We start from the raw sequence: 27,449 nt of genomic DNA, 5'->3' as shown, positions 1-27,449 counted from the left end.
GGAAGTCCAAAAAAGAGGGGATATATGTATCTATACATATAGCTGATTGTAAAGCAACTATACGCCAATTAAAAAAAAAAAAAAAGGGGGCTTCCCTGGTGGCGCAGTGGTTGAGAGTCCACCTGCTGATGCAGGGGACACGGGTTCGTGCTCCGGTCCGGGAAGATCCCACATGCCGCGGAGCGGCTGGGCCAGTGAGCCATGGCCGCTGAGCCTGCGCTTCTGGAGCCTGTGCTCCGCAGTGGGAGGGGCCACAACAGTGAGAGGCCCGCGGACCGCAAAAAAAAAAAAAGAAAGGTATAGCCTTGAGAATAGGCTGTCCTGTATATTTCAGGCTATGCGCAACATTCTTAACTGGAAGCAAAGGCAACAGAACACAAAGATTAAAGTAAAAGAAACAGATCTAACATGGAGTCAGATTTGTTCTCCCCTATTACAATACCATCCACCATTAAAAACCATGTTTTAGTAGAATATTTAACAACATGAGAAAATGGTCATGTTAAATAAATCAAAAGGAGACTACAAAAACAGGACCTCTATTTAAAAAAAAAGGAAAAGGAAAATCATACATGTTTGCAGACAAATAGGGAAATGTTGAAAGAAAATTCACCAAAATACTAACACTGGTTTTCTCTGGGCACTGGGATTAGATGACCCTATTTTTTTTTTTCCTGCATTTTTTACATATGCTTCTACAACATTTTGTAGTTGGAGGGGGAAAAAAGGCTGTTAAAAAATGTCAACCCTCCGTTGTGTGAGGCCAATGGTAGGCAATGGAAGAAAATGCCATAAATTGTGAAAACCAGAAAATTTCATCAGAACCCTTCCCAAAGCCAGCGGCTGTGCCTTTGGCAGATGTAAATGACATAAACCAGAGGAAAAGCAGGACATGGGCATCAAATGGAGCCGAGACAAACTCCTTGCACCCACAGGTGGCAGGGAAAGCAGCCCACCTCATTGAAAACCCCCAGCCATTATCTGACCTAAAGGCTCCCTCTTGTCCATCTCTATCCTTTCCCCATCCCCTTCCTCAGATCACAAAGACAGTTTCTGGATTTGCCAAGGGCCTGAGAACTTATCCAATTCCACCCAGGTGTCCTAAGGCCTGCTCTGTACCAGGCCCTATGTGGGGCGCTGCAGTCAAGAGAAATCGGATCAAGACCTGTCTGACCTCCCTCCCAGGGGAGGAACCCTTCCTGCAGGTCATCCAGCCTCTTCTTGTCCACCTCCAAGGACTGGGAGCTCACTACAATCCATGCAGCTGGGGCCGCGCCCATCAGTCTTAGAATAAAAATCCTCCATCCCAGCCCACCTTACTCCTCAAGGCCTTTCCTCTACCATCCCAAGTCCTGCCTTGTGTTCCATCCAAGGGTGGGGCTCACAGGCGACCAAACCCATTCCCTCACCCCCTCGGTCATTAGGCATTCAAAAAGCCCTTTCATCATCTCGGGCACAGGCAGTGCTCCCGGCCTTGCCTAGCAGGCAGGTGAGGTGGTGTTTATAGCCCAGGAATAACTGGATGCTAATTCCCTTCTGTTAAAGGGCGACTGAAGTTTCAATTCCCTCCTCTATGAACTCTGAACTGGGGCTAGCTGCAGCTGGGAGGCTGTGACTGACGCGGAGCAAGGGGCTATGTGCACGTGTGCGCGTAGCTCAAATCCAGCCCACGTCCCCACTCCCACCAAAGTTATTCTTATAAAGAAAGGCCTCAGAAGTAGAAGCCATCAGCCCCCAACTCCCTCCCCAGTTCTGTCAATGAGCCTTCGCATAACACCCCTACCCTCACTTTCAGGTGAGCAAACCTCTTCCTGTCAGGCGTGGTGTTCCTCATTAGAAGCAACCCCAGTCCTGTCTGTCCAGTCCCTGTCACACCTAGAGCAGGAGGAGCTGCCGATCCGTTACCCTAGAAACTTCACGGACAAGTGCCATTTCTGCACGTGAACAGCTGGTCAAGGCCTCACATCTCTGACACACCAGCAAGCCCTGAGTCCCACCCACTCCTCGCCCCTCACACAGCTACACCCTCCCTCCCCTCCCCAACCCCCATTCTCAGACAATCCATTAAGAGACCTTCACCTCCCTGTTGTCCTCAGGCGTGACTTCGGTCTGTTGAGGGGTCCACTCTCTGGGAGGGGGAGCAGTGGGAGCCCACGTTTTGAGAAGCAGGGGTGTGGACACCACCTGGACTCCAGGCCCACCTCCACCACTAGGGTAGATGTCAGACCAAGTCCCCCACCATCCCTGAACTTGAGAAACAGGGACCCTGCGTCTTCTCACTGTTATGAAGATGTTGTCGAGAAGAGGACGGGATGTAAGTTAGTCCTCCTCGGAGGGGCTCCCCCAGGGCACCGACACAGGCCTCACCCCTTGCTGCCCGGCACCCTGCCAGGACGCTCCCCTTCACCTGGATGCTGGCCCTTGAGGAAGTTTTGAGTGGAAAAGAAGCTCCCTAACCAGCGTTTATATAACAACAACATAAGCATTTTATTTTTTCATTAAGCTTCTTAGTTTCTTAGTATCACAATGGAATGATGAGAAAACAAGAACAACAAAAAAAAACCCCACGGGTCTGCAAATCTCTGACAAACAGCAGAGACTTCAAGGCATTGAGGGGGAGGGAGGGAGAGGCCTGACAGAAGTGCCAAAGTAGTTCCAGCATCAGCCTCTCCTTAGCCGGCTGGGCCGGGGTGGGGGGAGGTGGAATGGTGAGAAGGTGGCACTGTCACAGCTGTCCTTGGCATTTCTGCCTCGTGACTGATACACGCATGATCTGCACGGACCACCCCACAGGGTTTCCCGTTGCCTCCCCGGTACCTGGCCGCATGATCCCTGCCTGCTCCAAACCCCTGGACACCCCGGAGCCAGTTCTGCTGGGTGGGTGGCAGGAGAGGAGCGTGGAGGGGGGTGAGGGCAGGCGACGCCGTTCCGGGTGTGAGAAGCCGAGGAGTGGCCGAGGCCCGCCCGGGAGACACCCGTGGCAGCAGGCGGAGGTGGTGCAGGTGGCGGCGGCAGGAGTCCACGTCCCTTGGGCGGTGAGCAGGCCACACCTAGAGCTTCACGGTGCCAGGGGGCAGGCTGTCATTGCAGAGTCTGTAGTAACGCAGGTCGTTGACCAGCCTGTGCACACTCTGGGTGAACGAGGGCAGGTCCTGGAAGGCAGGGGCACAGCTGCAGCCCAGCCCCACCCAACACCCAAAATCACCCCCACCCCACCAGCCACTCCTGTCCCACAGGGCGTCCGGAGCTCTGAGAACATTTGACAAAACGCGAAACTTCACTCACTCTTGCCCCACGTGTCAGCAACGGCACGGTGGGAGAAAAAGGACAACAGCTGATACCGCCCTAGTGCCCACCACGTGCCAGGCCCTGTCCCAAGCAATTCAGAGACAGAAGTTGTTCAATCCTCACTGCCAGCCTGCGGTGCAGGTTGTTAGTACCGTCATTTGAAGGATGAAGAAAGCGAAGCGCAGACAGATTAAGAAACCTGCCCCAGGTTACACAGTCAGGAAGGGAGGAGATCCAGACTGGAGTCGCTCCCGAGCACGGATACGGCTCCCCTCCACCACGGCCGGCCGAGCCACATCTGCAGAACCCTTCTCCACCCAGGGCTCCAGGCAGGCCCTGCCAATCAAGAGTCACAGTGGCCCGTATGTCTCATGACACCGAGCCTGCCAGGCCGCAGAATACAAACAGAGAAGGCCCCTCACAGCAGGAGGCCCAAATTCAACCATGGACCACTACAGGACCACCCGAGGTCTGCTTCTTCATCTTTGGATTGGGATTACTGAAGGCTGGATTGCAGGTCCACAGGCAAAGTAACATCAACGGTGCCTGTCCACACCCCCTAGGCAACCTGGCTAACCTCTCCTCCTCTTCAAACTTTAGCTCAAAGCCTGCCTCTTCCAAAAACGCCACTCGGATACGTCCTATTTCCTGGCTCCAGTGGGCTAGGTCGGGGCCTCTGCTCCAAGCTCTCTGAGGCCCTTGGCTCACCCTGCCTGTGGACAGTGAGGGCAGGCTCTGGAGCCAGAAGCCCCAGCTCCAGATCCCGCTTCCTGGCTCCACCAATCCCAAGTTCTGTAATTGCCAACCAACTGCTGCCCCTTCTGAGCCTGGGTTCCTCTGTGAAGTGGGGTTAAACAACAGGACCTACACTTCAGAAGGCTGTTGGAAGGCTATAAAAAAGCCGAGGCAAATACGGTGCTTGGCTCAGTCTGGTCCACAGAGGGCGCTGTTGCCCATCTTCCCAGCAGGACTCCTTAAAGGCAGGGAGGCACGAGCTCCTGGACACCTGGCACAGGGCTGGAGAAGAAGCCAGCTTCAAATACACAGTGGATGGATGAATGAATGAATGAAGGCGCTGATTCCTTTACTTATTTCATCCTCAAGAAAACAAACCAAGGGATATTTTTAAAATCAGTGGTGCCCAAATGCCAAATTCGAATGTCTTGAATGGAACATGGCAGTATATTTCTGCATTTTTAATACGCACCCCAGGTGCTCTGATGCATACCTATCAATAGCTTTGAAAACCACTGCTTTAAATCAAGAAGTTGACTGAGAATGACATCATTAGAAGCTGATCATTAAATATTAGGATTTGGCCTCCAGGATAAGGATGACAAAATACCCAACTGGCTGAAGTGAACTTAACGAAGCTCAGGAGAAAACAAGATCAACGCCAGGGAGAGAAAGTTTCCAAGACAAGGGAAAACAGGAGCCGAGTCTAAGAAAGAACGACCCTGACACGTATCACAGACGAGACAAGCAAGGAAGACGAAGAGTTTGCTCCAGCAAGAGCAACACGCAACCCTGGACGCTGAAGTGGAACGTGGATGGGCTGTTCTCGCACGGCGGTCGGGTCAACACCACCAAGAGGATGTGGGAGAAAGAGAAGGTGTCACTGCATCAAGTGTGAGTGGCTGAAAGACGAAAATTACTTATTCGATAGGAAAAGTTCCAGGAAGAGCCTCTTGGCGGGCGAACAGCCAAGACTTACAGCAGCTGAAACTGGAAGGAGGAGGACAGATGAGGGCCCAGCAACGAGGCCTCAGGACAGGAGAGGCTGGGCACCACGGGACCCGGACACACTAGCAACGATGGCTTCACGTGCATCCACAGACCTCACCACCCCAGTTCCCACTCAAGGGGCTGCCCAGGCGGAACAGCCCACCTGACCGTCTCTGGGTGGGCAGTGGGAGGCAAGAGCATGAGCACTGTGAGGCTCCTCCCAGGGCCTGGCAGCAGGTCAGCCCCACTGAGCCTGGCATCTGGAAGAGCCCAGGGCCCCATCGCTAAACCCTGATGCTTGGGCTCCCAAGCGTCAATCTTCATGGCCTGTCTGCAAGTCCTGGCCGTACTGGCTCACAACCCAGAGGAAACAAGAGCTGGGCCCCAGTCAGAGGTGGGCTCGACAGGGTGCAAAGAAGCTGAGACAAATCAGGCGGACGGCTGGGGCCAGAACCGGGCCCAGTAGCTGAGACAAAGAATATACGTGCTGCAGAGGCCACCACTGGGGGACAGCGTGTGCCCCTCAATCCAGCCACGGCACCAAGTCATCCAGGAGCCGCACGAGCTACAGTGGAGCCGCCGGGGGCACAAAGCACGCGCGAGGCAGCCTGCCCCCTCCTCTCGGAACAGGTGCCAGGCTTGAGAGCCCACGCCTGCCCTCCCTTTAGCCTGGCCTCTCTCTCCTCACCCGATCCATCTTGAAATTCCGCCCCAGCACATTTTTCTGGTTGGCATCCACACCATCACAGCTGGTCAGGAACTCTGGGAGGAAGGCCGCGAAAAAGCCATCGAAGTCCACAGAGGCCATGTTGTAAATGGCGATGCCAATCTCCTCCTGCAGGAGGTCGTGGGACTTGTGAACCAGGACCTGGAGCAGCACGTTCACAAACTGAAAGAGCATGGTGGTCCGGAAGATCTTCTGCAGACAGAAAGAGCAGGGTGAGCGAAGGCCGGGCGGGCTCCCTGCCTACTTCCTGTTGTGCTCCGCAGCCACTGACCCGAGGAGGGTGGCCTCGGCCTGGGCCCATGACACCTCTGAGGAAGAAACCTTCATCTGAGAGCTGGGGCACTTACCTTGTGGTACAGCTTCTGCTTCGTGTTGAGAGTCTCCAAGTAAAAGAGATTTTGTTTAAATAGGTGGATGTCAGGCTGGAGAAAGGACTGTCCAAAAGCCTAGGAAATAAGACCACCATTTATAAGCAGCCTTTCAACACCCTCAGACCCAGCCCTTCTAGGGCACCTCCCTACGCCCAAAGAACTGACACTTGGCGGCGGTTCCCCATGCTGATGCAGGGCGGGGCACCTACCGCCTCATTCTCCTGGCCTGTCTGGTCAGATCTTTGGAACGCTCCTGTGTAGTCTGAGCTCCCAAGTTCTCCCCACTGGGCCTCACTTATTTGGTCTCATCTTGCACCTTTTGTAATAAACCTCCACACCTTCACAGGATCTGTCTTTGAAGGAAGCAGCTAACACCTCTAGGCAAGCACCTCAGCCATCTTAGCAGATACCAGAGGCTGCCCTCCCCGCCTCAAGCCAACCACTCGCCCATAAACCACCCTCTCCTTGGCATCCCAGATCTTATAAACCACAAATCCTTGAAGGCTCCTTCACACCTGGCTGCCTCTGCCTTGGGGTTAAGCAATAGCAAATTTTTAAACTGCTTTGCAGTTTCTGAGCTGCGGAAGTTTCCAGTTCACCCCCCCACCCCAAACACAAAGAGCCCTGCTCCCACAGAAAGTGACTGAGGAGGAGTGGGGGAGGCCAATGAAATGCAAACCCAGTGGTGGGCAGGGCACTCCCCAGAATAAGCCGGTGATGGCCTCGTCATTCCGTCCCTGGGCTCCTAAACTATGAGAAGGGGGTCTTATAGCCACAGTGGTGTGTGCTCAGCCCCCAGAGCTCACTCTCTAGGGTTTAACAGTTGCACTTGATCAGAAAGGGAGACAATCACAGGGCAGTGCTTCTCCCAACACGGTACAAGCCAGAATTATCTCTCAAAAATGCAGATCAACTAACACACTGCTGCAGGTAAGGAGGGCCCCCGGTGGTCCTGACGTGGGCAACCTCCTCACACGTGGGGCAACTCTGCTATAAGGCAGAGGGAATTGAGATGTATCCAGCATCCTGGGTGCCAGGAACGCTGTGTACACTCTCATTTAACCCCACAACAAACCCACGAAATAGGCACTATTATCCCTACTTTACAGATGGAGAGACTGAGGCTCCAAGAAGTTGACTAACTTCATAGGTACTAAGAGGTAGAGCTGAGCTTCAGACCCAAGACCACGAGGCTTCAAAGTGCCACTGTGTGGCGCCTGCTGCAGTGGCCACGTTAGAGGCAGTGGGACCATATGCCACAGAAGTAAAGCAAGGGACAGTCGGCCAGTGGACCCAGTTGGTGTCCAGAATGATGCCCGTCTGTTCCTGGATCACAAGGCAGCCTCACCAGCTCTGCCACATTACCTGCATGATGGCACTGAACTGAGGCTCATTCTCCATCTGCTCCTCAGCAATGCCCCTCTGGACACTGGCCAGGACGGTGGACTTGAAGAAGTACCTCCAATTGTGATGGAGCGTCCGGAAAAGGAGCTCAAACAGCTCAGCCTTCACATCAGGGGAGGGGCGCTGTGGAGACACACACAGACCCTCAAACCTTCAGGGAGCCACTCACAGCCTGGGCCCAGAGCAGCAAAGAGGCCTGAGAGATGCCTCCTAACAGCCAGCAGCGTGTTGGCTTTCCACCCTCACTCTCGTCCTGTCAAGCCCCCTGTGGGCCAGCAGTTCAAACGAGGAGTTCTTCGGCAGAGACATGGCCGCAGTTGAGACACAGAATGCCTGGGTCGGTGCCAAGGGGCCCTTTTTCTGATGGAAGCACTCAGCTTTTTAAGCTAAGAGAAAAAGGCTACTAAATGGAAAACAATTAGGAATATGGATTTCCTGCCGAGCAAGCAGCTGATCTGATCTGTCACATCTTCTTGGTGGTGCTGTTCCTTTGCCAGTATAAAAAAAAAGCTGTCCCAGCTAACCTGTTGGCCTTATGCAACCTCTGAGGATAAAGACAAACAAGAAGGCTTAAAAGAGGTTCTGCCCTCTATAGAAAAGGAGTTTAAAGAGCACTTAGAAACCACCAACAGCAGCATTAGAGGGCCTCCAGGTGGAAGCAGCACCTCGGGGGAGGCACTGTGTGGCGCTAATTGCTCTCCCGGCCTGTCTCCTTTCTCACCGGCAAGAGGAGAGGGTGAGGGAGGCAGGCTCAGCAATAATTTTCACATTTATCCAAAAATCTCCAAGTCACTGAAGAGCATGACAGGTCACATTATTCCACAGGTCTCAGCAGAATTAAAAATTATAAGGCCCAGATCTATTTAATTCAGCTTTGATTAAAGTTAAATTAAGACCAGGGGGCACCAACTTCCATGGCAGGAATCCTCAGAGGGCGCAGGTGTGTTTAATGATGCAAAGCAACTGGACTTACTTAAGCCTTAGTCTGGGCAGTTAGGAAGGTTAGCCCTTATTTACGTAACTATTACAGAAAACTTAAGTTAAATATATAATTATTCTGAATTTTGTCATGCTGAGTGGCTGTTTTCTAAGAAGGACAAAGAGCTTTCTAATGATGAAAGCTTTGAATGGTTCTAAGAACTTGTTTTGTACCCCTGAGATCATGAAATTTCTTAATAGGAAAGTGTTATGAACTGTTATTACTACAACATTTGTTATGTTTGCTGGAAAAAACCATATATTCACCTAAAGTTCTACATTGTTTGCCATGGGACACTGATCTTACTTACCAACCAACCTTGTGACAATTAACCTGTTATGCTTACACCAGATTAGCTCTAATTAACTCAACCAATATAAAAAAAACCATATCAAGCTAATGGCATTCTTTCTCAGAAAAAAAATTATTTTATAAGAAAAATAAAATAACTAACAAATTAGCTTTAAAGCACAACACATTTTCCTCAATATTTCATTCCGTCCCCCATCTCAGGCAGGAGGCAGCACAGTGGACCACCCCAGCCCCTCATACCTCGGCGATGATGGGATACACCTGCTCCATGCACAGGGAGATGATGCTGGGGAGGAAGGGCTTGAACACCTGGCCAGGCTCCTGGACCACCACCTGCAGGATCTTCAGGAACTTCTCAACTACCCGGCAGCCAGTACTGCCTTCGTGGAGGATGCTCTCGGCCAACTGTTCTCTGCAGACAGAGAAAGCACACAGTAGCCAAGAAAATGTTTCTCTGGGGAGCAGTATGAAAACCAACGCTTGTGGCAAGTGAAGGAAAGGAGCAAAAAGTCCCACACTTTGTAGCCAGGTCGCACCACTTCTCAGGTTGAGTCTGAAAACCTTGGACACAGCGGGTCTGTGGTTACCTGGTAAACATATTGAGGAAAGTCTGTATGATCTGCTCAGTGAAAGGCACACCCATCTGTACTCTAAGGCCTCGAAACAGAGTGAGGAAGAAACTCAGCATCTCATCAGTCACATCTAAATAAAGGGACAAAGCAAATGATCAGAGGCACGTACACAGGGATAAACAGACGCCCTTGGCTTGATGCACTTCCTTCTGCAATCTGCACTATCCTTTCTCTTTAATTTCCCCAACACCATCACAGCCAATGACGGAAAGTGGGAAATGATTATGGATGTGCTGAGAAAACAGCTCTGGTACAGAGAACTCTGCCTGATGGCTCACGATAGGAAAAGAAGGTCATCTCGAAGCCGCCCTCACTGCCCAGCACCCAGCGCCATGCAGAATTCTCACTGCAGGTGGGTTATTCTGTACCCGCTGATGCAACTACTGAACTGGGTCAGCCCCTGAGGGCTTCAGCCACTTCTCTATGACTGGTAATCTGCAGTTGGGTCCAGGGTCAAGTGGCTGAAAGTGGACAGTAAGGGTGTACTCAGATTGCATGGCCCTGGGCTATTAAATAGATTAACTGCAGAAAATACTGGTTACATTTAGTGTGGCTCCACTTCCAGATCTAAACAATCATCTCGTACAGTACGTCCTGGCTTGAACTGCACACACTCAGGGGCAATCGGTGAACATCTGCTGACTGAGAAGCCCTGGATATTTCTCTCATAAGACTGACAAGACCACTGTAAGTGGTCATGAGAGCCAGGCGAGTACATCCAGAGACCCAGAGAGAGCCTCTCTGAGTGACAGTGACAGTGTGCGGAGGTGAAGCATCCCAGCAAAATCCACCTTGCCGTGTGAGTAAATAAGTGGAGCTATCAGAAAAGTTCTCTGTCCCGCTGCAATGCCCCTCTTACTCCAATCCATTCATGTTCCCAAGCGACTCAGCGACACACGACATCACCGCCCTCCGCCTTCACCATCTAGGCCGACCCCACCGACTGACTTGGCCTGCCCTGCAGAGCTAAGCAGTTACTCTGGTCCTTGTCAGCACCACCCAGCAGTGAGGCCTGCGGCCAGCTCCTACCTGACTGATGGATAAAAGCTGGGAAGAGGGCCAGGGAGACCTGCACGGATTCCTGCAGGGACTGGTAGCAGATCTGTCGGGACTTGGTGGATTCCCCAGAGATATTCTCCACGATATCTTCTAAGACACTAAGTGTCTGGTGGATAATCACTTTGGCTGCAAACCAAGATTAAGTTGCCTGTTATGACTTGTCTGAGGATAAAGCAGGGTAAGAGGGAACACAGGGAAGGGGAAGAAACCTGCAAAGTTATTCAGAGGACAATCACACAGAAGTCTCTCTTGACTGAGTTATCACTCTCTCTTTGTATCTCTCTTTCTACATCCTTTTCTTCCTTTTTTGTTCCCTTTTTACTGTCAGAACTCCAGTTGCCTGCCAGCCAGCCTGCTCAGTTTTTTGCCTCTATTCTGCCTCTATCCACCTGAAACATGTCCACAGAGAAGATGAAAGGTCCCTCAGGTTAGGTGCCTTGCACTTAATCAAGACTGTAAGATGGTGAATAGACCAGTGAGAATGTTAAGTGTCACAAGGTAATCACCACAGGCAAGAATGGACACATGCAGATCAAACACCCTCCCTGAACTGCAGACATGGCTCCAGCCCGGTAATCCACACAAGCACCGGCCATGCACATCTACTGCTGCTGTGTTAAGGAATAAACTGCCTGATCAATCCTTGGTCTATTGGGCCTGAGGGCCTGAAAAAATACATATAATTATTGTTATTATGTTGCATTATATTATATTGTAATATATATTGTATTATATGTTACTGACAATAAATACTTCTAACAATCCCCTGATGTAAGAGCTCACTGATGACTCCATACAGCACACAGGGGAAACAGAGGCAGTGGCTAGCAAACAGGCAGGATCTCAGAGGACAGAGCAAGGGCCTGGGTCAGAGGGGCCTGGATGTGAATTGCATGTGGTCAACACAGCTACACATGGGGGCAGGATCCTCATCAGTACACCAGGGTTGGCCAATAGCTCCCACCTTTGCAGGGTTGCTGTGAGGATTAGAGACAAGGTTCAGAATGATTCTCGCAAAGCACCTGACATATCAGGAGATCCAGCACAGGGAAGTTGTCACCATTCCCCAGCACCTGTGGGGTTTCTCTTCCCACCGGCTGCCTCAAGAAGCCCCACAGGGCTCAGCCTGAGCTTGACAGACTCGACCCTGGCAGAGCTCCAGAGGAGGAACTGGAGCTGGGCTGAGAGCCAGCCTCCACCTGCTAGGGCTCTCCGGGTGGTGCTGACCCCCAGAGCCCACCAGCCTCTGTGAGGGCTGCAGCAGCTTCCAGGGAAGGGGACAGCAGAAAGAATCCAGGCTTTAGAGGTGCTTGGGACCAGGTTTGACTCCTGACTCTGCTTATTCTGAATCTCGGTTTCCTCATCTGAAAATGTGGAGAGATGACACCACCTCACTCATAGGACGGGGCATGAAAGAAGACAATGGCTCACAACAGGCCTGGTCCACTCAAGGCTAGTTACAGGGATGCTAGACACTGAGCTCCTGAAGAAGCCATTCACTCACAACACTACCAGCACACGGATGCTCACTAAGCCAGAAAACTGCACCTGGCAGACGCTTCCCCAAGAACACACAAGGCACAGGAAAGGCAAACAGAGTCAAGAGACCAAAATCTGACCTCTGATGTGAGCGTATTTAAACAAGAACCAAGATTTATTCACAAAAATGTGCAAGTGGAATACTAAAAGCACAATTAAATATGTAATAATAGGAAAATGGATTAAATATGCAAAAATAGGAAATATGTAAATTGGTACTTCCATAGGATAGGATGTTATAAAACCATTAAAAACACTGCTTTCAAGAAGAAAGGCTAATTAATAATAATTTTTTAAAAGGTGGGGGGGGGCTTCCTTGGTGGTGCAGTGGATAAGAATCCACCCGCCAATGCAGGGGACAGGAGTTCGATCCCTGGTCCGGGAAGACCCCACATGCCACGGAGCAACTAAGCCCGTGCTCCACAACTACTGAGCCTGCGCACTACAGCCCCCGAGCCACAACCACTGAGCCCGCAAGCCACAACTACTGAAGCCCACGCACCTAGAGCCCGTGTTCCACAACAAGAGAAGCCACTGCAATGAGACCTGTGCACCACAATGAAGAGTAGCCTCCGCTCGCCACAACTAAAGAAAGCCTGCGCTCAGCAACCAAGACCCAACACAGCCAAAAATAAATAAATAAACTAATTAATTAATTTAAAAAAAAAGAAGAAGAAGAAGAAAGGGGCAATGTGGTGAAGAGCAACGGATCTGGAGCCAGTCAGACCTAAATCACACTCCTGACGCCACCACTTTCCCTGTGATCCAGAGCAACGTACACCTGCCAGGCCTGGGGTGGGGGATGGGGGTACGGGATACCTTTATTGTGGAGAGATTGGCAGACACTCCCTGAACCTGGTGATCACACTGAGCATCGCCAATAATGGGATAAACAGAAGCAATGCAGTGGAAGTACACGTCACTACCTGGGTGGTATTCCTGCCAAAAACTACTGGAAACAACCAGACAGAATAAGATTACGGGACTTTCTACAAGAAAACAGGTCCGGACGCTTTAAAAATGTCAATGTCGTGACAAACAAAAACTAGGAATATTTTTCTTTATTAAGAAACTAAAGAGATGTGACAATCAAATGTAACTCATGATCCTTGAAGGTATCCTTTTTTAAAAAGCAAAAAAGGACAGTCTGATAACAACTAGGGAAAATTTAAATGTGGTCTATGTTATTAAACAACATTATTGTAACAATGTTCCACAGCTTGGCTGGCTGTGTTAATGGTGTTCTGGTTATATAAGAGAATATCTTGTTCTCAAAGATAAAGGTTAAGTACTCAGGGATAAAGTGTTGATGTCACCAACTTCCTTTAAATGGCTCAGTTAAAAAGAAAAAGTGTGTGTGAGGTTGGGGAGAACACAAATGTGGCAAAATATTAACAACTGGTGAATCCTGGTGAAAGATACCAGTTTCTCATTTACTTAATCTTTCTTTTTAAAAAATTTTTTTATTGAAATATAGTTGATTTACAATGTTGTTTTAGTTGGAATGGGGGTTTAACTCTGTTTTACTACCATGTATTTTCTTGGCTGCTTTGGGTCTTCGTTGCTGTACGTGGGCTTTTTCTCTAGTTGCGGCAAGCGGGAGCTACTCTTTGTTACAATGCGTGAGCTCCTCATTGTGGTGGCTTCTCTTGTTGAGGAGCACGGGCTCTGGGGCGTGGGCTTCAGTAGTTGCAGCACGTGTGCTCAGTAGTTGTGGTTCGTGGGCTGTAGAGTGCAGACTCAGTAGTTGTGGCGCACTGGCTTAGTTGCTCAGTGGCATGTGGGATCTTCCTGGACCAGGGCTCGAACCCCTGTCCCCTGCGTTGGCAGGAGGATTCTTAACCACTGCGCCACCAAGGAAGTAGTTAGGATAGGAAAAATTTTCCAGCCTTCATTTCACCACTTGTAGAATGAGGATAATAAGACATAGCTTAAAGGGCTATAGGGAAAGCTAGATGAAACAACGTATATAAAGTTCCCAGTCCAGTGCCCGGGACAGAGTACACACTCAACAAATGTTAACTATGTTTTTCATTACGTTTACTGTGGAAATCATTATGCTATTCAGCAAATATTTCCTCACATGGTGGCAATCACACTTCCCACTTCCTCTGAAGTTAAGCCCTGGCCATATAACCATTCACTGTCCAATGAAATGGGAGTGGAAATGACAAGCATCACTTCTAGGCAAGAGCTTTAAGAACCACTGCACAATTCGCCATGTTCCTTTCCCAACGTAAGCAAAGACTACAACCGAGCCATCATCAGCCTGGGTCCCCGAGTGACTTGAACAAGAACAACCTCCCCAAACCCCTGACGCAAGCTGGACATATAGTAAGAGCAAGAAAATAGATGTTTTCCCTGCATTTAAGCCCCTAAGCTTTGGGGGTTGTTTGGTACCACATAGCATAACCTAGCTTATGCTACCTGATATAAGTACATGCAAGATAAAGTGAGAAAAGACCATTAAGCTTTATAAAACATGATTCCACAATAGCTGTATGGAACCCCTAGGCAGGTTACTTGATCTTCACATACCTTAGTTTCCTCATGGATAAAATCAGGATAATTAACAGTACCTAACTCATAAAGCTGATACTAGAATTAGATGAATTACTCAATGTAAAACACTTAGAACGAGGATCAGACAAATACCAGACTTTGAAGGTTGATGTTGGCACAGCCAGAGATTTGATGAGGATGTAAGATCGCCAAGGCAAGAGCCTGGCACACAGGATGCCCTCACTAAGCCAGCCATTCTTATGCAGCTATATAACTATAAAATATTTTTATAAGTAGAAAAGGGAAGACAATGAGGAATTAAACCTTAGCTAGACCAGGAGTCAGGACAGGTCTGCAGGGGGAGCTATCATGCCCCACCACGTATTATTGTCAGTTACTACAAATAGGAAGGTGTTGCCTACTTATCCCGCAGGAAGAAGAAAATTATTCTCCCACCTGAAGACAGTCCAGCCAATCACAGACTGTAGCAGCCTAACCAGTGAGAAGTCTTTATACTTTGGACTCCCAGGTTCCTCCAATGGACTCTGGTTATTACAGCCCCTAGCAACTCCCCCTTCTACCCTATAAAAGCAAGTGCCCCTTCCTAGTTCTTTGGATTTGCCTGTGGTCTGCCGTAGTCCTCATATCCTGAGAACTGCAATTCCTCTGGCTATTCCTGAATAAACTCACTTTTGCTGGTAAAATAATTGGCTATTACGGTATATTATTATTAAGGTTGACAACAATAAGACGGTTAAAAAGGTTACTTTCTAAAATACTAAAAATGGTGAGATTTAAGAGTTTCTTTGTCCATCTGTATACCATTCTAGTATTTTTGTACAATTAGTATATGTTAATATTTCTAATTATAAAAGTAATGCTTTTTTTAAAGAATGTTGAGTACATATGACTAACATTTCACAAAGCATTTTTGTTGACATCAGCAATGTTCTACTATTTTCTTTCTGTGAAAATAGACTGTATTTTCAAAATATTTCTTTAATATTTGTTATTTCAGGAAGATTTTTCAGAGAAAGCTGATGCCTTCTACTTGAACTATTGAGTTCTCTTGATTCTTTTTTTCCCTCCTCCTTTAATATAAACAATCAAACTTGAAGATACCAAGCTCTTTCAAAGCCTCTTAAATATATTTGGAGAAAGGTTAGAAACGGTTTCAAAAGATAGTTTCATGTTTCCCAGTGTGTAGAAGTGAACTGCTTTGATTGCTTATACAAGTATCTGAAATGGATCAAGAATCACTGTAGGATGTTTACCCACGGAAGGCTTCATCAAATAATGCCTTTAAATGGATGTTTTCCTTATTTTGGACATTTTAAATAAGAGACGGGGGCAACCTGCATTCAGGAAATAGGTTCATCTGATGTGCTCACTGAATTCCACAGGTGAGCAGGATTCTACCCCCAAGTCCGACTCTGCTGCTTAGCAGCTGCGTGACTATGGACAGATGAATTCACCCATGAGCCCCAGATGCAAATCCCATCTGCCACAAAGGAAGAATGATGCCTGCCCTACCTATCTCCCCAGGCTGTCCCTGCCTAGGGGCCACTTACTGTCATCCAGGGGCATCTTCCTCTGCGGGGCGACAGCATTGGGCTTCAGGTTGTGATAATCCCGGGAGAGTGCAGAGATGAGGCTGGCATGGTTGATGGAGCGCACAGGCCACTGCTGCTCATTCTCTGGGAGATTTGGCCATGGAAGCAGCAGGATATTAGAGAGGGCTCGGCACACCAACACCTGAGCCTGGAAGAGACCCCAAGGCGTCCATCAGAAGTTTACGAGCAATGTGGGCAGCAGAGGGGCTGTGCCTGACACAACCTTCAGTACCTACCGCACACAGTGAGCTCAGGCCTCAGGCTCCTTTCTTAAAACCTGGGCCTGGGACTTTGGTCCAACTCAGATAATCCACGGAGAAAAGAGAAACTGAGGCAAAAACACCAAATCTGGGTCTAGCACATCTCAGGGCCAGCCTCAACAATCACTCTTAGTGCTGACACTTCCCCTCTAAGTCAGTACTTGAAGCATTACAGAGGGAGAAATCACAGACACTGAATCCAACCTGTCCCTCAGCTGCCGGCTTCTGACACCCTCCGAGAAGCTACTCAGAACAGTGCTGGTAAGAGTCTCTTACAGTCAATGTGCCCTTGGCGTCAAGTCAGAAGCAATACACTCACATCCCAGGTGCTTTTAACTAACTGCTTTGACTCCCCTATGACCCCACCCCCGTTTTGTTGTTTTTAAACTTCTAGCCTGAGCCTCCCGGAGGATTTTAGGAGAATATACTTGTCTGGAGTGTCTCAACCCTAAGAAAACAAACATTTAACAACAAAAGCAGACTGTTTTAAACCAGAAAGAATGCAAAGAGGACTCTCCCAACACCAGCCAAACTGCCGGCTCTCAAAGCAGCACCATCTCCATGCCTCTTGGGAGGAACACTGTATGTGTGAATCAGCACACTGACTGTGTTAGGAAGGTCATGCCAGAGAGCACTGAGGCCGCATCGGTGCCACGCGTATAAGAAATCCATCGATGCTGGCACAGCCTGTAAGCTCTAAGTGCAAAAAGAAAGGCTAGACTCTTCTTCCTCAGCTTCCCTGAGCCTGAGCCACACGGCTCTGGGGACCCCAGGGTAGCCCTGAGGCCTCACCTTATCAACCAGCCGCTGGGCAGAGGCATCGGTGATTCTGTTGAATACTTTCTGTACTGCGGGGATGCTGATCAGAAAGACGGGCCGCACGGTGGTGGCCAGTGAGACCAGTAAATGGCACGCAGATAGCAGCAATTTGTCTTGGACCTGGAGAGGGAAGAGGACATGATATGTCAGCTCACGACATCTCCTGTGAGACTGGTTATTAGAAGAACTTAGTGAGGCAGCCACGAGCTAAATATGGCTCTTGGATGCGAAAGTATACCACCTAGGCTCTGGCTCAAAGAACTTTTCCTATAATGACGCCCAGCAACAAGGCATCCTCTTCCTTGCCACATCCATAGCTCCTGCCCTCAAGCCAGGACCACCCCCCCCACGCCGCCCCCCCAGTTCCTCCCATTCTCAGTCGCCGGCATCTTTGAGCTCAGTCACTTCTCAGCTCAAGAATCTACAGTGGCTCCCGTCAGCTCTTAAATCACATGGCAAACTCCCTGGCATATCATTCAAACAGCTGGGGATTGTTCATCTCGCTCTTCTTGCTCCAATCAAGCCAAGATCTCTCCACGCGCCCCCCCGCTTTCTGCACTCCATCAATCGCACCAGGCTCGCCTACTTCCTTCACCTCAACATGCCAATCAAAACCTTGGTTCACATACCATTCTATCCCTTTCAAATTAGCAAAAGAGAAGACTCTTTGAAAACAGGACCTAATGCTAGTAAGACTGTGGTGAAAACAACACACCAAAGAGTCAGTGGCATGTAGAATAATTTAGGAAAAAAAATAACTTCCTAGAACCACAAAATATCCCTAATTTTTAACCCTATAATCCCACTTATTCTAAGAAAACTACCTAAAAGGACAAAGCTACATTCATGAGTACACACATTTCAGAGTTATTCATTACAGAGTGACTTTTTATCAAGCGGAGGCAACGTAAAATACCAGCAATGGGTGGGTAAGTTTTGAAACAACCCCTCACAGGGTATCATAACTCATTTACAATTACAAACACAACAAAAATTTACAGAAAACAATACATTGTTCTGTTAATAGTGGTACAGGATGCCATGTATGATTAAAACTACCCCACTCCCCCCAAAAAAAAGAAAGAAAAGAAAAAAAGTATATGCTTTAGAAATATAAATTGGTGGTCTTCTTGGAGGACGACTTAGAATCTATCAAATTTTACATGGATATAACCTTCGACCCAGCAATTACACTTCTAGGAATCTACCCTGCAAGGATGTACACACAAGGATCTAATTTCCATCAACAGAAAAATCATTATACACTCCCACTACAGAACAGCACTGGTCAATTTGAAAAACTGAACTTGCTTGACACGTCTCTGAGGCATACTGTTAAGCAAAAGAAGATATCTGAAGATATCTCTCCAACTATCTACAAACTTTTACGTATGCAGTATGTGAAAACAGGAAAAAGTCTGAAAGATATACAACAAACTGTTGACAGTGCTTCCTTTGGAAAGGAAAATGCTTTGAAGGTAGGGATTAAAGAGTACCATAATTTTTTAGTCTGTATATTTGAACAGTATTTTACTTTTTGACAATGAGCATGTATTCATGTGGGACTTAGAGAACCGAAAAAATAGTTATATTTGAATTTATATGGACTACAACTAAAAAGGAACATGAAATGACACATAGTTCTATCACAGCGGTAAGAATTGGGTCTAATGCTTTGTGGTATTTTAATGTTATAATAAACGGGTATATGAACAGAAGGACAGACGTGGAGTTAGAGAAAAGGTGCAGCCTTTGCTGTTTCAAGACCTTGGTGCTGATCAGGGGTGTGACTGCATCCATGGTGGTGGAAATGAGCGTAACAAACTGCTGCGTATTCTGCCGATGAGCCTCACTGCAGTACTGTGCTAGCCAGTGAGAGTAAGCCTGCAGAGCAGCCAGGGACTGAGCGTGCCTGCGAAAGGAGAGAAGATGCGATTTTAAAGGTTATGGTCAAAATACATTATCACTAAACTTTTTTCCACAGGAGGGAAGAATTTCATCCATCACATTTACTATTCTAGGACATGCGTGGAAGTGTGGAAACCATTTACTTGCTCACGTAGTACCTAAAAGTTAAAAACCCATCGTCTAAATATTGCCACCACTGCCTGGAACACAGAAGGCAGTTAGTAAATGTCTACCAGATCTCATTCAACCTTTCTGTGACACATGTGAGCTCAGCCGAGAGAATGGTAAATAATGAAAACAGAATCAAAGAACTTAAATGATAATGTGTTGACTTGGGAACTAGTAAAAATTTTATATCCATAGCTACAAATCAGGATGTAGAAAACTACCAGGAATTATAGCTTTATAAATAAGCATTGATATGAGTCTCTCAAGTTTAAGCTTCCATCATACCATACATGGTATTTGGCTAGAGGCTTGAAGTAGCAAAGACTATGTTTGGACTATGTTTGCACACACAACAAAATATACATCATAAAAGCTCACAATTCATCAGATAATAATCAATCTTTTTACAAGTGAGGCAGTTGTCTCAGAGCTTACAAAACACCAGATCTTCTAATAAACCTAAATAGGTTATTTCTCCCTTTTCTGAAAAAATTAGTAAGTAATCTTGGGGTGATACTTTAAGACTCTAAATAAATATACCATTCCCCAACAAACACCCATTGAGGAACCCTGCCTAAATCATTCTTACACTGGTGGTTGCAAACTAGTGGTTTTTCTTTCTTTTTCTGTTCATTAGCTGTATTCTTCTGTAAAAAACTGCTTTCCCTCCCTGATCTTTTTCTTTCTTTTAAATCATATGGATGCTTTATATTCAATATGTTGTAACTCATTATCATCCTCATTCTTTCTTGATGATCACAATGTCAAGTCTGACCAGGAAAAACCCTTTCATGCTAGCCCCCATGTCCTTTTCATATGTTCCTAACCTTCCTTACTGACTCAACAAGATTCTCCAGGGTCAACCTGCCCCAGACTTGGAGCATTTCTCCAAGGAACTCTGGTTCCTTTTGATGGAGAATGTATTTTAGAAACCAAGAGCCTGAGTACTAGAGGTAGCATTGCTACTGGAGTGTCACTGCTTCTAGGACCTTTCAGTGGATGTAGCTAGGTTATAGGCAGACACTATTTAAAAATCAAACTCAGTATCAACAATCCCAGGGCAAACTGACCTCAAGTGCCTCTAGATATGATGCAAGAAGGACATGTCATCTCCTATGCAGTATTCTTGCTAAAATGTTTAACCTCAATCGAATACAGAGAAAAACAACTACACAAATCCAGATTAAGATTTTCTTAAAAAAAAAAAAAACAAAAATCAGTAGGATCTGGATCTCCAGAAAGCCAGTCTCTCTCTCCACCCCACCCCTCCCAAACATGCACAATTTGGGGAACTGGTCTAGGCTACAGGAGACACACACAATGTGTGATTCATTAGTTAGAACTCAGATCCAGAAAATGTATGTCTATAGATATATATGTAAAAAGGACATTCTTGGGACAATTAGGGAAATTTGCATAGGGAATATATATACATATACACTTAAAAATAGGAGACATACTTACATACTTACTGACATTACTGTATCTATGAAAGTTTTTGAGTGTTGATAATGGTATTATGGTTACATAGGAGAATGTTCCTAGGAGATACATGCTGAAGGATATACATGTGAAGTGATGTGTTGTCTGCAATTTATTTTCAAACAGTTCACACACAAAAAATGTATGTGTGTGCACTTGTGTACACAGAGAGAAGCACAAGAAAAAAAAAACAGCAGGGCTTCCCTGATGGCGCAGTGGTTAAGAATCCGCCTGCCAATGCAGGGGACACGGGTTCGAACCCTGGTCCGGGAAGATCCCACATGCCGCAGAACAACTAAGCCTGTGCGCCACAGCTACTGAGCCTGTGCTCTAGAGCCCGCGAGCCACAACTACTGAGCCCACGTGCCACAGCTACTGAGCCGATGCATCTAGAGATCGTGCTCCACAACAAGAGAAGCCACCACAATGAGAAGCCCAGCAGTGCAACGAAGAGTAGCTCGCCACAACTAGAGAAAGCCTGCATGCAGCAATGAAGACCCAATGCAGCCAAAAATAAATAAATAAATAAAATTTATTTTAAAAAAAAAACAGCAAATGTGGCAAAATATTTATCATTGATGAATCTAGCTTGAGAGTATGGTATATGGGTGTTCATTCTATTTTCCCCTTTTCTATAGATTTGAACTTTTTCAAAATAAGTTAGGTAAGAAAAGGTACTAAGTACCTTAAAGTAAGAAAATATTGGGAATTTTATATTCATAGTGACAAAGCAGTTATTTTGTATTTTATCTTTAGAATCCATTGATCAAAAAGTAAGTACCAAAAGTAAGGAGGAAGACATCAAAGTGCGTCTTGGGGTGGGAGGGGGCGGGTTCCTAAGAATTTCAATCAATCTATCAAACTTACAGAGCTCCTTAAAGGCTGAAGGAGAAGCTCTAAAACTTCCTGAAATTGTGTTCAAGGCGTGTTTATGAGCAAATTAGAACTTTTCTTGGGAGAAGCTTTCTCTAAATTCTCAAAAAGGAAAGCAATATTTAAAAAAAAAATTTTTTTTTAAACAACCACAGTAAATAAGACTCTATTATTTATCTAATTTGAAGCTCAAGAATGCTCTAGAACAGGGGTCAGAGACTTTTTCTGCAAAAACCAGAGTATAAATATTTCAGGTTTTATAGGTCACCCACTCTTGTTCAGAACTATTCAACTCTGCCACTGTAGTGCAAAAGCAGCTCATAGATAATACGTAAATGAATGGGCATGGCTGTGTTCCAATATTAACTATTTACATAAGCTGGCAGTGGGCTGGATTTGGCACAGGCCATAGCTTGCCAACTCCTGCTCTAGTCTAGAGCAAGCCTTCTGGGCAGTGGAATCTCTGGGATATGGCCCCATCTCCAGTCCCCATTCCTCTATCCCTCCCATATGTCACTTTCCTAATGGCTTTTCACCGTCTGTAAAGTTTCTCAAAGAGTGGTCCCTGGATACCCCGCTTTCAAAATCACTTGAGGTTCTTGTTTAGTATGTAAATACCCAGGCTTATGCCATCCTGCTACAATCAGAATCTCTGAGGGAATATGTTTCCCAAGCAATTCTCCTGTACCCTGCAGTTTCAGTCACTGGTCTACAGGGTAAGAGTCATGGCATTCAAGGTGAAACACTCAGCCCTAACATGCCTATCCAGCCCCGCCTCCCGCCACACCAACTGCTCACCACATCCCTAACTGTGTGACTCTGGAACACTTCTGTGGCTTGGCTTGTGCTGTTCTTTCCTCCTGAAATGCCTACTCCATATACCTTCTGCTGCCAGCTCTCATCTGCCTGATGAATTCCATTCACTCCAACCACCCCGGCCCCGAGATATCATCAAACAATCTTTCTCTTTCTAGGTTTGGAGGTGGGAGTTTTTCATCTTTTCATGGCAGCCACTATAGTCCCTTTTTATCTGTAAAGTCATTTGGGGCCAGACAACAAAGCCTTTCTGAGAATACACGAACATCTAACTATACTTACACATCAATGAGATCAGGCTTCAATACTGATGGCACGGCAGTCTCAATGTTGTACAATTTTATCTGAGATCCATACAAAGTGACTTTGACCAGCCTGTCGGCAAAGAAGAATATAAGAAAAAACATTCAGTTTATGGACTAAAATAGACAAAATGGACTAGGTACCAAGGTCTCGAGGACAGACTTTTTTTCAATCAAAAAGAATCCAGACCAGGTCTTCAATTTTATCCCAAAGACATAATCTGAGATGTGCATAAAGATTTATATACTAAGATACCAACTAAAGCATTACTTACATTGAAAACAATATAACACAACACAGAGAACATAATGTAATGTAACAATATATACAATAAAAATGATTAGGATGGAAATTTTTATGCTATGTGTATTTTACCACAATAACAAAAATTAGAAAAAAAGTGAATGTTTCAGGCGGATAGGTATATGATAAAGAAAATACAGCAAAATGTTCTCTGTAGAATCTATGGGTATTTCCTACACAATTTTTTAAATTTCTGAAGAGTTGAAATGGGGTGCGGGGGAGGGAGGCCACAAAAGTTTCTAAAATAGATTAAGGTATTTTTAACTTCAAGCACAATTCTTTGAGAAGCAAGTTACTGAGTCCACTGGTTGCCCAAGGGCTTACTATGTATCAGTACAAACGAACACTGAATACAATAACTAACAGCCAGCTCTAGTGGGAAATGGGAATTGCGTCTTTCACTAGAGACAGACATTCCTTTCTGAGTAAACATAAACAAACCAACCAAAAAAACTAGAGACCTGGCTAGGTTCTCTCTGTGCTTGCTCTGTAAGGAAACCTGGGAGCAGGTCTGAGGGGGACGCCAGGGAAGATGGTGCATGTTTCTCTCCCCCAATCCAACAGTGAGGAGGGTCTCAAACTTCACTGAGCGTAAGAATCAACTGGGGAACTAATTACAAATGCAGTTCGCTGGTGCTACCCCACAGACTGACTCTGTAGCATTGAGGGGGGTCTGGAAATGTGCATCTTTGAAAAGCAGCCAGGGGACTCTGATGCATGTAGACCATACTCTGAAAAATGTTCCTCTCTGATGGTGGGGAGAAAGCAGGACTTTGTTACAAAACCACAAGCTTGAGCCACAAGTTATTCAGGGTTGGGGAGCAGTCAGAAAGACGAATTTCCAGTCAGTCAAGGAAATAAGGGTAAAAGAGCCAAGGGTTCTCAATCTGAAGTCCTAGGAAGCAGGGTGTGGTGGTGGCAATAACTAGGCATCAAATCATTCCCCATCAATAAGTAAGACGCCAATGCGCAGCCAGTATTTAATTCTTTAAGCTGCCCCACGTTTTTCACATTCATACAATAAGTGTACAGCTCAGTGGTATTAAATATATTCACAACGTGCTAGCACCCCCACCATCCATCTCCATTACGCTTTCATCTTGTAAAACTGCACCTCAGCACCCATTAAATAACAACTCTCCATACCCCCCCACGCCGGCAACCAGCCTTCTATTTTCTGTCGCTATGGTTCTGACTACTCTAAGCACCTCATATAAATGAAATCATACCGCATGTGACTTTACATTCTGTTTCTTCATTCAACAGCATTCTTTAACGTTGTTCTACACTAAAAATGAACATCTTTTAATATTTCTATGTTTAGCAATCTTAATATTAGGTTTTTTTTTATGTAACCTGTAAGTGAAAACACTGCTAATCACAGTGGCTATTAAGATCACATAACAAGGAGGCTTCTCTCACACTTTATTCTAAATGAAGACAAAACAGCAAAGTATCTTTACGTACTGAGCCTGAAAACCTAAGCAGTGCAGAAAGATGTATATATTAAGGACCTACAAAATAGCAATCCAGGATCTCTGAACAGTCATTTCACTATGAAGTTGAAATGACTGATGGATATAATATATTGCTTAAGTGTAAATTAAATATAGATTTCAGACAGAAGGACATGTTCTATTCCTACTAACCATCAGCGGAAACAGGCCTAGTGCAGGAAAAAGAAGAAAAAGAACTTGAAGTAGAAGCTCTGTGGTTTGGAAAGAGCACAGTATTTGGACTCAGGAAACTGGTTAAAGTACCTGTGCTCCCACTCATGAACTGTGTGACCTGAGGTAAGGCACTCACCCTCTCTGGGCCAGAATTTACTCAGATAAAATGACAATACCTGTCCCTCAAAGTATAGAATGAAAGAAAATGTACAAAATTACTTTTGAAAATTTCCTACTACTGTATGCTGCTTTTATTATTATTAATCTGGTTTTTCAAGATTTATTTAAAATTCTTAGTTATCGCTGCTTTTAAGCTAAGAGTAATAGTTAAAGAAAAATCTGGCATGCAAGTAATTAGGCTTGAGCCCCAGCTACCCCTCATGTGTTACCAACGATACAGCTACTGGGTAAATGAAAGCACCAGGTGTCTCTCAACTTTTGGCTGGACCCACACCCACCCAGTTTTGATCGAATCAACTCACTGGTTACCTTGAAATGATCTGAAAACCTCCTGTCACTTTTATTTTAAGCATATGACTTTTTAAATGTATGAGTTCATGAGAAGGGAGGGGGCAGACTAGGTAGTAGGAAATGGTCTTCAACAAATGCAGCCGTAAACCCTGTGGGGGACCCTCGAGGAAGAAGTAGTAAAAGGAGCTTGGTGGTGGGAAGGCTGGGATCCACCCCTCAGGTCAGGCTTGGAGGCTGCCCAGCTTCAAATCCTCAGGACCCTAAGAGGACTGGAAAAACCAGTCCCATTCTAAAAGGACCAGAAAAGGTCCCACCTCTGGCCTCTGGCTGCCTACTCAGATAGTGCCTACTGCCTACGTGTTTGTCCTTTTATTAATATGGCTTTCTTCATGTCTCTTTATGACCTCACCTGGTTTCTTCTGAGGTTACTCCTATCTTTAAATATAAGATCGTCTATGAAATAACAGCTTATATTTACTGTTTGCTACATACTAGGCCCTGTGCTCAGTGCCTTACCTCATGTAATTCTCACAATAAACCTACAGGATACTACGTCCACTCCATTTTACAGATGAGGGACCTGAAGTTCAGAGAGGGTCAGTGACTGCTCCACACTCCCCTGTATGTGGCAGAGCCTCAATTCACCTGGTGCCAGAGCAGAGCTGCCTGGCAACAGCTGTTCCTCACACAAGCAGGTAAGCTGAGCTCCATGCTGTAACTGCCCACCCACCTCTCCACCACCGTGAGGGCGTCGCTGAAGCGCACGACGAACACGTCCCCGATGAAGTACTCGGCTAGGCGGCCCACAGCCTGCAGGAGGGAGCTCAGGTCTCGCAGTGAACAGTGCAGCCGCCGGCAGTCGTTCTCTGCTGTGATGTTCAACCTGTGTCCTGGAACATAACACTTCAGATGGTTTTTCAACAGGAAGAACATGCTTTAATTACCGCTACAGATATCTGCTCATCCAGGCAAGCTACATTCAGCAAAACCAATTTTTGAAACATAGCAACCCACAGGCTGCTTCCCAGTACCAAGCAGGGAAACTGGGCAGGCTCCACCTACAGCCAGACCCACATGCACCCCAAGGCCAGAGGGAGAAACAGAGACAACAGATAGCCCGGGCCGTGCTCACATGGACCGATCTGATCCATGACTGGATTCCTCTGGACCCTGTGAGGAATGACACCGCCAATTTCACAGACAAGAAAACACACCCACGGGGGCCCAGTAACTTGCCTAACATGGGTCGTATTTCCAGGGCAGAGCTAGACTCCTAAGCTAAGTCTATGCGACTCTGCGGGCTTTCTGCAAATGGCCCTGGTGCAGAATGGAGTCTCCATGGGCTGACAGGGTTCAAAGAACAGGGTGCACTCAGCACCCCCCCCCCAGGTTCGCAGGTAGCACCGTATGGACCAAAGGCATAGGACTTGGGATTCAGAAGACACAGGTTCCCTGCCACGTGCAAGCTCTGTGCCTCAGAGAGCCCTCTAAGTCTCAGTTTCTTCATCTTTAAAATGGAAGCAAGCGCTACTATCTAATTCACTATAGTAAGGGCTGAATTAGAATGTGTAAAAACCCTATGAACTATAAAACATTATTCAGTGTTTGTAATTAATAATGAATAACAAAGAGCTAGTGATTTTCTAAGGCCTGAAACTTTCCTTCAACATTTCTTCAAGTTGAGCAAGGAGGAAACAAAGATGAAGGAAAACAGCATCCTCAATGCAGCCACATCCTTGCCCTTTGGACCCCTCTCCCCACACAGGTCTACAAAATATATTAATTACTGCCAAGCCAGAGAAAGCGCTCTCCGTCTGACCAAGTCCTCCTCCTGCATCCAGGAGGAAGGAGGGAGGGGCAGTAACAGTAAGATCACTGCCACAGGGCACCTGCAATCCATCCACTCCCTAAATACTTTTCAAACCTTCTCCTGCCACTGCCACTTCAGGATTTTACTCTGCTGGAGGCAGGAACCTCCCCCCCTCCATGGCGCTCCACAGCATCTTCCTAGAACCCAGATCTAAGCACAAAGCTCCCAGCAGGCAAGGTGCCAAACCCTTCTGGGGCTCCCTCTGGCCAAAAGGGAAAATCCCAACCTCCCCAGCTTCAGCTGAGGTCTCTGTGACTTCACCTCCTCCTCCGATCCCACTCTATCACCTGGACCCACTGATGACCCCCTGGTGCCTCGTCTCTGCACCTCTGCACAAGCTGGGGTCTCTGCCTGG

General features: G+C 46.7%; 1 protein-coding gene across 4 annotated transcripts in view; it reads right to left on the bottom strand.

Annotated features, from left to right (window-relative positions):
- Positions 1-2,462: 2,462 nt before the first annotated feature.
- The window catches only part of XPO6 (exportin 6), a 107,074-nt gene continuing 82,087 nt past the window's right edge, over positions 2,463-27,449 (bottom strand). For all 4 annotated transcript variants that reach the window (XM_067706302.1, XM_067706301.1, XM_067706304.1 and 1 more), the window contains 12 exons: positions 25,955-26,114; positions 22,760-22,852; positions 18,998-19,142; positions 17,204-17,350; positions 16,110-16,299; positions 10,468-10,623; positions 9,394-9,508; positions 9,047-9,218; positions 7,477-7,638; positions 6,088-6,186; positions 5,702-5,932; positions 2,463-3,152 (listed from right to left, as the gene is read on the bottom strand). In XM_067706302.1, coding sequence (XP_067562403.1) covers positions 3,051-3,152; positions 5,702-5,932; positions 6,088-6,186; positions 7,477-7,638; positions 9,047-9,218; positions 9,394-9,508; positions 10,468-10,623; positions 16,110-16,299; positions 17,204-17,350; positions 18,998-19,142; positions 22,760-22,852; positions 25,955-26,114 — 1,772 coding nt within the window. In that variant the 3' untranslated portion in view covers positions 2,463-3,050. The remainder of the gene's footprint in view (positions 3,153-5,701; positions 5,933-6,087; positions 6,187-7,476; positions 7,639-9,046; positions 9,219-9,393; positions 9,509-10,467; positions 10,624-16,109; positions 16,300-17,203; positions 17,351-18,997; positions 19,143-22,759; positions 22,853-25,954; positions 26,115-27,449) is intronic.

Source organism: Pseudorca crassidens, chromosome 15 (assembly GCF_039906515.1).
Source record: "Pseudorca crassidens isolate mPseCra1 chromosome 15, mPseCra1.hap1, whole genome shotgun sequence".
NCBI lineage: Eukaryota > Metazoa > Chordata > Mammalia > Artiodactyla > Delphinidae > Pseudorca > Pseudorca crassidens.
The sequence above is the reverse complement of the archived record's forward strand: the minus strand, read 5'-3'. Positions and strand labels throughout refer to the sequence as shown.